The 12,051-nt window shown below is 31.0% G+C and overlaps 1 protein-coding gene and 1 pseudogene across 1 annotated transcript; both read right to left on the bottom strand.

Moving 5' to 3' along the window:
- Positions 1–907: 907 nt before the first annotated feature.
- Positions 908–4,070, bottom strand: LOC108480509 (glutamate dehydrogenase 2). The gene is made up of 9 exons (XM_017783531.2): positions 3,678–4,070; positions 3,488–3,601; positions 2,694–2,915; positions 2,516–2,590; positions 2,298–2,414; positions 1,955–2,205; positions 1,690–1,765; positions 1,515–1,601; positions 908–1,336 (listed from the first exon to the last, which is right to left on the bottom strand). The coding sequence occupies exons 1-9, from the start codon at positions 3,783–3,785 to the stop codon at positions 1,151–1,153; spliced, it is 1,236 nt and encodes a 411-aa protein (XP_017639020.1). The 5' UTR covers positions 3,786–4,070; the 3' UTR covers positions 908–1,150.
- Positions 4,071–11,029: 6,959 nt separating this feature from the next.
- Positions 11,030–11,130, bottom strand: LOC128281577 (small nucleolar RNA R71; annotated as a pseudogene).
- Positions 11,131–12,051: the final 921 nt, after the last annotated feature.

Genomic DNA, 12,051 nt, shown 5'->3' on the forward strand with positions numbered 1-12,051 from the left:
ATGATTGTTTTGATTGCTAAATGTCAGATTTACATGTATTTGTTTCGTTATCTTCTGTAGCATCCTGTAGCTCAGGTCCAATGACCGAACAGGGTACAGGGTGTTACAAATTCTTTCTATTATATCCTTAAAGCAACCAGCACAGTGGAGAACTTTGGGCTTTGCAAGATGGACTCTTCTTGGCCTAAGAACTTATATTCCAAGTCTTGAAATTGAAGTGGATGCTACTACTGATTTACTTTATGAAGAGAGTCTCTAATTGTAATATTTTGCTATTTCCTTTGATTGATGATTGCAGGACACTCTTCCGTTCTATCCCTTTGATTGATGATTACAGGACACTCCTTCGTTCCATGAGTTCTATCTCGATGACACATGTCTTTTGTAAAAGGAACAAATCAACGGATGCATTAGATCGTTTGAGGAATAATTTTCAACCTTTCCTCTTTCAGATAATAATTCTTTCAATAAATTAGTTAGTATTTGCTCTAATCTTCTTGGTAACTTAATTCGTCTACTTCTAGATGATGCCAGGGTCAATTATATATTTGGCTTTAGTTCAACTTTTATTAAAGATCATTCCCTTTTCCAAAATAAAAAATTATTCAGCCGAGCTTTTATTAAAGACGATTTCCTTTTTCAAAAAAAAAATAATAATAATTCTCAATTTTCACTGAGGCTAAATCAATAGGTGTATAAAAGTGTCTTTTGTGACAACTATATGATATATTTTATTAAAGGATTTACTAATTTGTGCCAAAAGATAAAATAACAATGGTAAAGTAAAATTATATTTAATTTGATAACATGAACACGTCACTTGAAACGAAACGGAACTTACAATTGCATGGAAAATAATAATAATAATAATAATAATAATAATAATAATAATAATCCAATCCCAAAGTTGAAAGAATATTGAACACATTGAATGGGACTATTCCAAATACAAAGCTGATACAGGTATCCCCCCTAATAAATATAAGTATAAATTTGGAGTTTGTATAAAGTTTCATCAAGGATAAATGGGAGAACCATAAAAAGTTAAAAAACGCTTTGGAGGGGTAAGCTATGAATTCTTGAAAGTAATTGCTTGTGCTTTTCAAAGGAGACTACAAACTAAGAGAAATAAAAGCCAGAAGGGAGGCGTTTATGCTTCCCATCCTCTCAGGATAGTTGCACGGGCAACACGGTTCACCCCAAGTGTAAATGCGCCCATCCGGAGATTGCAGTCGTGCGACTGGCACATGTTCTTGATGTTATGAAAAGCTTTAGTCATGTATTTCTTCAGCTCCTGGTTCACTTTCTCTTCATCCCACATGAAACCTTGAATGTTCTGCCAAATCAGATGAAAAATTAATGACATACTATACTATCCTCCCCCATTAACCAATTGTCCCAACGTCAGCAGTCCATTAACCATCGGAGATCAAGTAAGCAGTGCAAAAGTAACATTTTCTTAAACAAAACGGTAATCGTACATTCTGATGAATTCTTTAGTAGTAGTCCATTACCTGAACCCACTCAAAGTAGCTGACAGTCACCCCTCCTGCATTTGCATATATATCGGGTAGTATTATTACTCCTTTCTTTGATAGAATCTGCAATATCGAAATTTTGGATCAGATTTTGCTTCCACCTATAGTATACCAGAAAACCGGGGGCGGGGGGGGGGGGGGGATTATTTACCTCATCTGCTTCTGGATCTGTAGGATGGTTTGCTGCCTCTATTATAAACTTTGCCTTCACATCTGCAGCATTTTCCCTTTAAAAGAGTAGATAATAAGTAAATATGCAAGACAACCCCAATGCAAAGCAATTCATGGGGTATAAGATGATACCAATTAAGGACAAATTAGAAGAAAAGTCTAATTAGATGAAATCAAAATATGGTAACATACAGCAGACCTCACAATAGTTTATAGGACCAAGATGCTCAGCAATGGATCCTAACCTGTTAAGGACTCCACCTAAGGCACACGGGATGAGAACGTCACATTCATCTACAAGCAGTTCATTTGGATCCATGGAATCTCCACCATTGAAGCTTTTCAAACTTCCAGTAGCTTCTTTATGCTTTAGCAGTTCTGGTATATCAATTCCGTTTGGGTTCTTAAGAGCGCCAGTTATGTCACTCACTGCAATAACCTTACCACCCTTCTCATGTATGAGCCTTGATGCCCAAGACCCAACATTACCAAAACCCTGCGAATAATATAAACATTAAGAAAGGAAGTTCTGAAGCACCTCAAAGGGAAAGGTATTTTAAACATGTAATGATTCATGTCGAACTATACCTGGATAACAAAGGTCATTCCCTTAATTGACTTCCCATATTCAGCAAGTAACGCTTCAGTTGCATATACAACACCACGGCCAGTTGCAGCCTCCCTGCCTAGTGATCCACCTAGATCCTACAATTCCCAGTATAAGCGTATCTAGATTTTGTTATTCTACCCAATTATTGCTAATCAAACATCATATTACAAGTATAAAATCTGTCTTTTGCACTTACTATTGGCTTTCCTGTGACAACAGCTGGTGAGTGTCCATGGAACTTAGAGTATTCATCCAGAATCCATGCCATGGTCTGTACATATTTATTCTTAGTATGCTTATTTAATAAATTTGTGATTTAGAAACAAAAAGGAAGTACACGAAAAAACGAAACATAAAAGGGAGGACTGTATAACCTGCGCATTAGTCCCCATATCTGGTGCAGGAACATCTGTATGTATACCGATAAGATCATGGATCTTCTGAGTGAAGACGCGAGTTAGACGTTCCAATTCACTCTTACTTAAATCCCTAGGATTGCATCCAATGCCACCTTTTGCACCGCCGTAAGGAATGGCTGCTACAGCCGTCTTCCATGTCATTAGTTGAGCCAGAGCATTTACTTCATCGGGCTCGACCTTAAGCAAAATCAACACACATAGATTGTGAATCCCACGTATGATGTAAGATCAATCACAGATACACACAACTGAAACTCCATGTTGAAATTTAGAACAGAGGAAACAAATCGAATGTTTAATTATGTATCACTCAATGACTAAATTTCATTAACAGCATCAGGGCCTAAGATGATATTCTCCTCTAATTCCTAAGATGCCAAGGTTTAGATTTTCCATTATTATCATTACTGGCCTTAAAAGATTACCTTTTAAAGGGCGCAGAAGAATCTTATCAGAAAAAGCTCTAACAGGAAATTAAAGATCACAGCACTGTAACTCCACCGACATTAAATTATTTTAAAAAAAAAGTTGTAAAGTTGATTTAACAAACAATGAAATGTCAATCAACAAAATTGAAAAAATCATTAAACAAAGGATTGTCTTTTGTTTCTATAATAAGTATGGCTACAGCCTACAAACAAACTAAAGTAGAGCGAATGGCCGTCGCCAAGGATAAAGAAACAAACAAGATCATAAAACAAAAAACATAAAAGACAAAAAAAAAAAACCGACAGAAGAAAAGTGATCACCTCAGGATGATATCTGATTCCACCTTTCATTGGGCCACGAGCATTATCATGTTGGATCCTAAATCCAACGTAAGTCGCCAAGGTTCCATCGTCCTTGGGAATCGTGCACTCCACCTGATCACAAAAATGAAAACACCAATCAGAACATAACAACTCATGACCAAAATAGAGAAAATTTTCTAGCAAATACCTTGATTTCTCTAAAAGGGATCAGAAGACTCTTTTCAAGCTTAGAGTCTAACCCAAGTAAACGAGACGCTAGTCGGAAATTGCGGTTGGTTGCAGCAAGAGCATTCATGGCTACCTACTAAAAACTCAAAAAAAAGAAAAAAAAACCAGAAACGGGAATGAAGGAGAGATCAAGAAAAACAACAGTTCGATGACTTATAAAACAGGGAAAAGCAAAGAGAGCACTTTGATTGGTTATTAATTGAAGAAAGAATGAGAAAGAGAAGGAAAAATAAAAGACTGCCTTTCCCAAGAGACACACAAGGGGTGGGTATATATATATAGGGAAAAGACAGCCGTAATGGGGCGTTATTTGGGCGGAGGATAATCGAACAGTTACTATATGAAGGGGTAGTTCCAAAATTTATAAAAGGTTTTTTTTTTTTTTTACGTCAATTTTGCTTTAAGCTTTATTTTAGTATTTAAGCTTTATAAATTTAATATATGAATTTTATTTTAATGTTTAATATCGTAATTTTTATTAGAATATATGTATTAAATATTTATTGTGTTATTTGGTTTAAGTATTAAATTAAATATTAAATATAATTTTAAATATTAAATAATATATTAATTTTATCTAAAAACTTTAAAAGGTTGGAGTAGGAATTTTCATTTTAAATATATCAAACAAAATTTTAGCACAAGGAATATAAAAAGAATATAGCAAAATGTAATATATCTTCCAACTTAGTTCCACGTCAGTCAAGTTGCAACTTTTATATAATATTTTATTAAAATTATCCAAACGAATTATCCACTTACAAATCCTAATTAAATTATCATTATTTAAAAACATTTTAAAATTTTTCATTTTGTTTTTGAAAATATAAAATATATATTACAACATTAATAAAAAAATTCATTTAAGCTCTTTACAATTTTATAAAATTTTAAATAATAATAATATTATATTTTATCTTCCAAAAATAATAAAATTTGAGTTAATCTTTTAAAATTATATATTAAAATAATAAAATTATATTTTTACTATCATAAAAATATACTATTTAATTTCGATGCCCATAAAAATTTTGTGACTTCACCCATATTTGAAATAATATTTTTATTACTAGCGACAAATTCTAGTCATAGCAAATAACCTGATAATTGATATTTTTTTCTAATAGAGAAGAAAAGGCCAATCTTACCAGTCACTTTTGATATTCGGTTGTATTTAAATGTTTTACTGAATTAATTTTCACCTATAATTGCATCACCAACTCGGATATTAAATTATAAATTTTTTTATAATTAAAATAAATTATATTATTTGAGGATATTTTAGTCTTTTCATTTTAAATAGGTTTATTATTCAAGGGTATTTTAGTTTTTTATTTAAAAAGAATAAAAATATGCATATGATGGGATTTAAACCCGAAATCACTTACATTAATAAAGCTTTTAATTTACCACTCAACTAAAAGTTTATTTTAATATTTTTATATATTTTAATTTTAATTATGCACATTTTATTACTTCTATTAAATGTATATCTACATTATTATTTAAGCTCTTAACGAGTTGATGTCACCTCAATAAGGTTATGGTTAGGAAATTTTCATAATTAAAATAAGTTATATTATTCAATGGTACTTTAATCCTTTTATTTAAAAAGACAAAAAACATTCGTATACAATGGGATTTGAACCTAAACCAATTACATTAACAAAATGTTTAATTTATGACTTAACTAAAACTTTATTTTAATATTTTAATATATTTTAATTTTATTATTCACATTTTATTACTTACATCAATTGTATATCAATACTTACTATTTATTAAGTGTTTTATTGAGTTGGTGGCTCCCTCAACCAAGTCACCAACTCGGTTAGGAAATTACGAAAATGTCATTCCATAACTAAAATAAGTTATATTATTTGAGGGTAGTTTAATCTTTTCATTTTAAGAAAAAACAATTAAAATATATAGATGGTAGGATTTAAATCCGCGCCAATTAGAAAAAAATCCTTAAATTTACCATTCAACCAAAGCTTCATTTTAATATATTTTAGACATTTTTATTTTAATATGCGCAAGTTAATATCTTCATCAATTGTATATCAATACTTACTATTTATTAAGTGTTTTATTGAGTTGGTGTCATCCTCAATCGAGTGACCAACTCGGTTAGGAAATTATGGAAATATCCTTCCCTCATTAAAAAAGCTATACTATTCGAGGGTATTTTAGTCTTTTCATTTTAACAAAAACTAATTAAAATATGAATATGGTGGGATTTGAATCCGCGCAAATTAGATTAGTAAAATATTAAATTTATCACTAAACCAAATTTTTATTTTTGACATATTTTATCATTTTTATTTTAATATGCACAAGTTATTATCTCTATTAGTTGTATGATAGGTGCTAAAGGTAACATATTTCAACATAATCCTTAATGCGTTTTTGGGTGATTATTCGATGTTAATGATGAATTTTATGCTCATAATCCTTTAAATTCATGTTTTTATACTTAGAAGAGCATTTCGGAGAAAAATGAGTGAAAAATGAGCGAAAATCGGAGCAAGTTTCAGGAGCCATACGGGCTGGGCCATTCCACACAGGCTAGACACACGGCCGTGTGAGCCACACAAGCTACCACACGACCATGTGCCAAACCGTGTGGAAATTGCTAAACTTACTTCAAACCTATAGGAAAACGTGTTTTTTTAGGCTTTTTGAGTATTTTAATACCTATATATGACAAAGATAAGAAGAAAGGAGTAAGCCATCATAGAATACTCAAGAAAATAACTCGAAAAATACCACTAAAACCGAATCTAAAGTAGATTTCCACCAAGATTAAATATCTCCTTTTGATTTCTTTAAAGTTTATTATGAGTTTCTTTGTTTCTTGTGGTTATACTGCCTTTGGGATGTTTTTATTTGCTATCATGAACTAATTTTTCAAATATCTAGGGAGATGAACCCTAGGATGGATTCTGTTATTTGATTTTTATTTTTACGCAATAAATATTTGGATCTTGTTCTAAATTATGTGTGCTTAATTCTTGGTTTAATATTTCTAGGTTATTAATCCATGTTTGATGTGCTTAAATTAGAGGAGGAATAGACCCTATTTAAGAGTAGATCTAACGTAATTGAGTGGAGTTGCATGCAATCCTAGAAATAGGACGACATAAATCTATTGAATTAGAGTCAAATCTAATAGGGGAATCTATAGATCGAGTTAATGCGATAATATGTGTTTTAATTAGAAATTTTTTTTTAATTAATCAACCTAGAGCTAGTTGCTCTTAGTCTTGAAGAGAGATATTAGTATAATATAAGGATTTCTACGGATCAAGATACTAAGTGAAGAAATTGTGTAATTTAGATTGATAGTGACAGATGAAGTTTAGGTGAATTCTTTTTTGGGTATTATTTCGCTTTTTGGTTATTATTTGATTATTTTCTTGATTTGTTCTTTGTCGTGTTCTTTAGATAATTAATTTAGTTAATTATAGTTTTAATCAATCACTCCAATTTTTTGGTTAAATAATAGAAAGACAGTAATCACTAGTACTTTTAGTCTTCGTGGGAGCGATATCTTTGCTTACCATAGCTAGATTATTAATTGATATGTGCACTTGCCTTAATCAGATTTTTAGTTGGTTTATAATTGCAATCAATTTTTTGACGTCGTTACAATAGACTAAAATATTAGGAAAACTTTATTTTTATTAATTTAATGTTTTTATTTTATTTTAATATTTTTTTAATTTAATTTTACATTCTAATTTTTTTCTTTTGTTTGATTCTTACAGGTTCTTTTAGTTTATGACTAGAGGAAACCAATTGGAACCATTAATTTTTTATAGTGAAGTTGAAAAAACTGCTTATAGAAATCGTAGAAATGTTAGAGAAACAAGGAAAAATCAACAGAATATAATAGAAGATCAAGAGGAAAAGGATATCACTGTGGAGATGAATGATAGTCAAAATAATCAGTAGCTTCAAAATAATCAGTAGCTTTTTGCACCTCCTACTCATCGTACTATGTTTAACTATACTAAGTCCATTCTGATTGGGGCTGAATCGAGTATTGTGAGTGTAATATCCCCTACCCGTATTCATTGTCGGAATAGGGTACGAGGTATTATCGGAGTATACGATTTTTTTATATATTTAATATAGCCCCTTTATAAATATCTAACCTTCCCTACAATATTAAATCGAGACCAATCCACATCAACCAAACCAATTCAACATATTTTCAAGATAAATTCATGCATATTTATAAGATAACGTCATCACATACCCAAAACCAGGTTTGTTAACCATACTAATGGCTAACTTTACATTCATTTCACGTTAACATTTACTTTATTAGCTTATACATGCCATTGATTTCCAAAATAAAGTTTCTTTATATACTGAAATCCTGAGGTTGATAGTGTGATGTGTCTTCGACCAAATCCGACCTCCGAGCTCTTAACACTACAAAACAGGGGAAAAGGAAACAGGGTAAGCACTTTGTGCTTAGTAAGCTCATGTAACAAGAATTATACTTACCAAATATTTTTAATACAATACAATAACCATTCCTATATCCATTCAATGCATTATTACCCTAACATGCACAAACTCAACACTCAAGTTAGTACAATAATTTCCAGGTACCAATAATATATACTATGATTGATGAACTCATCAATACCATGATTTTCATTCCCTTATTATTTTTCCATATTTATCCCGTTGAATTTATCAGAATTTCGATGGATTTTTCAGAGGTACACTTTTAGTGTACAATTTTCGGGTCCGTCAATTCGTATGTGCACACATTTCCATTTCAGAGAGCACACTCCCTGAACCTCATCCTTACAATGGGATTACCGGTCGAGCTAAATCCTCAGCGACAATTACTCTAATGAGCTTGGATCGAATTACAGTCAGGCTAAATTGACTTCCGCTTGGATTACTCGTCCGGCCTAAATCCATTTTCCACATATTCTTCGGGAGGGCTATATCAGGATAGGATCACCCGTCCGGGCTAGATCCTTTTTACCGTCAATTCCTTTTCAGAGATCCATTAAAATTTTCTTTCATTCAACCGAGATTTCTTCCCCTTTTTATCAAATATATCAATGTTTCATAAATTTTCATACAATGAACTTTCAAATCATATTCGCATCAATAACATACATTTCAAGCATTTAAGAATATAATTCAAGTTACACGAACTTACCTTGATACTTGTTCATGTACAAAAATCTACTAATCCTGAACTTTTTCCTTTCCTTGATCTAGCTTCGTATTTGAATCTTCTGGATCTAAATAAATAAATTTAATTATCAATTTAATACATTTCATGTTCATATGCAACAATTTCTATAATTTCATTATTATTATTTATAGTTTATTCAAAGCTGTCTATTTGAGTCATAGTCACTAAATTATTTATAACTTGAGCTACGGAACTCCAAATTAAGATCCGTTAATTTTCCCTAAAACTATACTCATATATCTTCTTACCATAAAATTTTCAGAATTTTTGGTTTATCCAATAAGTACAGTTTATTCTTTAAAGTCACCCCTGTTCTGCTGTCTGATAGTTCTGACCCTTCTTCACTAAAAATTAATTATCTCTTCATAAAAAATTCGAATGATGTTTTCATTTGTTTCTATTGAAAATAGACTCATTCAAGATCCTATGCATATAAATAATAATAATGAAATTATAGAAATTAATTATCTCTTCATAAAAAATTCGAATGATGTTTTCGTTTGTTTCTATTGAAAATAGACTCATTCAAGATTCTATGCATATAAATTTAAGCCCCTAATTATTTTTATTCAATTTTTTATTATTTTTCAAAGTCAGAACAGGGGAACTAGAATTCATTCTGACATTGTCTTACAAAATTCATTATATCTCATGATTTACAGATCCATTGCTTACACCGTTTCTTTTATGAGAAACTAGACTCAATAAGCTTTAATTTCATATTTTTTTCATCTTCTAATTCGATTTCCCCTAAGCTTTTAATAAATAACAATTTCATCCCTACTCAATTAGCCTCTCAATTGAGCTGATTTTTTTCAATTAACACTTTATTCTATCACCTTAAACTAGTTTACAACCTTTAGGAATAAAAAATTCAGCAATAGACTTTAATTCCAAACATTTTCACAATTAGGTCCTAAAAATAAATTTCTATTGAACTTACCTAATAAAATCATCTCATAAACAAATTAAAGCTTTAATTTCATTCTATTTCATCATAAACTTACAGCACTCAGCCATGGTGACTTTCAATTTCATCCATGAAATCAAAAACTAATGAATTTAATAGTAGGACGTAGTTGTAAAAGTCTTAGAAACACAAAAATTACAAGAAAAAGGCAAGGATTAACTCACTTGGTGCAAAAATTATGGAATACCAGCTTAAAGAACCCTCCTATGGCGTTTTTAGCTGCTGGAATTGAAGAGAAATGAAGAGAAATTTAGATATTTCCTATTTAGTCCTAGTTTTATTTAGTTAATTTTGCAATATTCCAATTTTGCCCTTAATTTATCAATTTTCCTGCTGATTTCATGCCCTTGCCGTCCAGCCCAAATAAATTTTGGGTCTAATTCTTTTTAAATCCTCTCTCATTAGACACTTAAGCTATTTAATCATCCCATCCACTTTTACATCTTTTACAATTTAGTCCTTTTCATTTAATTAACCATCCAAACATTAAAAATTTCCTTACGAAATTTTAATACCACATTACTAACATTTCATAAATATTTATAAAATTATTTTCAACTCAGTTTTACGAGATAGAGGTCTCGATACCTTATTTTACCCAATTTCTTCAATAATTTCTTCAATAATTTCTTTTTCTAACTAACCACTAAATCGGTAAAATTTTTCTATCAATATTTTCATACGATTTTCCTATCATATCAATTTTCATGCAAAAATATTGCAATAAATTTCTCTTTAAATCGAATTTGTGGTTACGAAACCACTATTTCGATAACCTTGAATTTAGGCCATTACAGTGAGACCGACTATTGTTACAAATAATTTTGAGCTGAAGTTGAACACAATTCAAATGGTACAACAATATGTTTAGTTTGATGGTTTGTAAGATGAAGATTTGAATACTCATTTGGCTAACTTTCTAGAGATTTGCAAGAAATTTAAGATTAATGGCACTACTGATGACCCCATACGCTTACAGTTATTCCCATTCTTTTTAAGAAGTAAGGCAAAACAGTGGTTAAATTCATTACTATGTGGTTCTATCATGACTTAGACTCAAATTACTGAGAAGTTTTTGTTAAAATATTTTCCACCAGCTAACATAGCTAAGTTGAGGAATGACATATCTTCTTTTGTTTAGTTTAATATTCTTTATGATACACGGGAGAGATTTAAGGATTTTTTGAGAAGGTGTTCTCACTATGACCTACCTTTATGGCTCCAAGTGCAAACTTTTTACAATTGTTTGAATCATTCGACTAGATAGATGATTGATGCAGTAACTGGTGGAACATTGAATAACACAACACCTGAGGTAGCTCAAAATTTTATTGAAGGGATGGTACTGAATAATTATAAGTGGCAAGTTATAAGAGTAAAACCTATCAAAGCAGCAGGAGTTTTTTATATTGATGCAGTTTTTATGTTGGCAAATTAGGTTGAAGCTCTAGGTAAGAAAATTGATGGTTTGAATTTTTCTAAGCAGGTGAATCTAGCATTACAGTGTGATTCAAATGGAGTGGGGACGATTAATTCAGAACATTCACCCTTCAAGTCTAACATGGAGCATGAGCAAGTCGAATTTATAGGTAATAATTCTAGATCTCGTAATAACCCCTATAGTAATAGTTATAATGCAGGTTGGACGAACTATCCAAATTTCTCTTAGAGTGATCAAAATAATCAAAGGTTACAACCCCCTTCAGGTTTTAAGCAACCTTATCAGCAAGAGAAGAAACCGAAGAAGTTAATTTATTTCGGTGTCAGAAACTCAATTTCAAAACATTGAAACAATACTGAAAAATTAGCAAGCATCATTTCATATGCTTGAAAGTCAAATTGGACATCTTGTCAAACTTGTTTCATGAAGACCACAAGGTATCTTAACACTGAAACTAATCCAAAGGAGCAAATCCACGCAATCACTTTTTGAAGCGTGGAAGGGTTAGTCGAGCCTGAACAAAAGCCAAAGTTAGAAGTTGCTATAAAAGTGATAAGATTCAGGAAAATAAGAAAGAGCATAAGCTGGTAATCAAAGACTACAAAAAATGAGTTCCATATCCAGTAGCATTGAAGAGAGATCACATAAAAGAATAATATGGTAAATTTCTTGAACTCTTAAAAAAATTG

The sequence above is a fragment of the Gossypium arboreum genome, chromosome 1, assembly GCF_025698485.1.
Source record: "Gossypium arboreum isolate Shixiya-1 chromosome 1, ASM2569848v2, whole genome shotgun sequence".
Lineage (NCBI taxonomy): Eukaryota > Viridiplantae > Streptophyta > Magnoliopsida > Malvales > Malvaceae > Gossypium > Gossypium arboreum.

Coding starts and splice junctions, on each gene's coding strand:
- LOC108480509 (XM_017783531.2), bottom strand. CDS start 3,785: ATGAATGCTCTTGCTGCAACCAACCGCAATTTCCGACTAGCGTCTCGT. Junction 2,591..2,693: donor ATATGGGGACTAATGCGCAG/GTTATACAGTCC, acceptor AAATATGTACAG/ACCATGGCATGGATTCTGGA. Junction 1,766..1,954: donor TTAGGTGGAGTCCTTAACAG/GTTAGGATCCAT, acceptor ACTCTTTTAAAG/GGAAAATGCTGCAGATGTGA.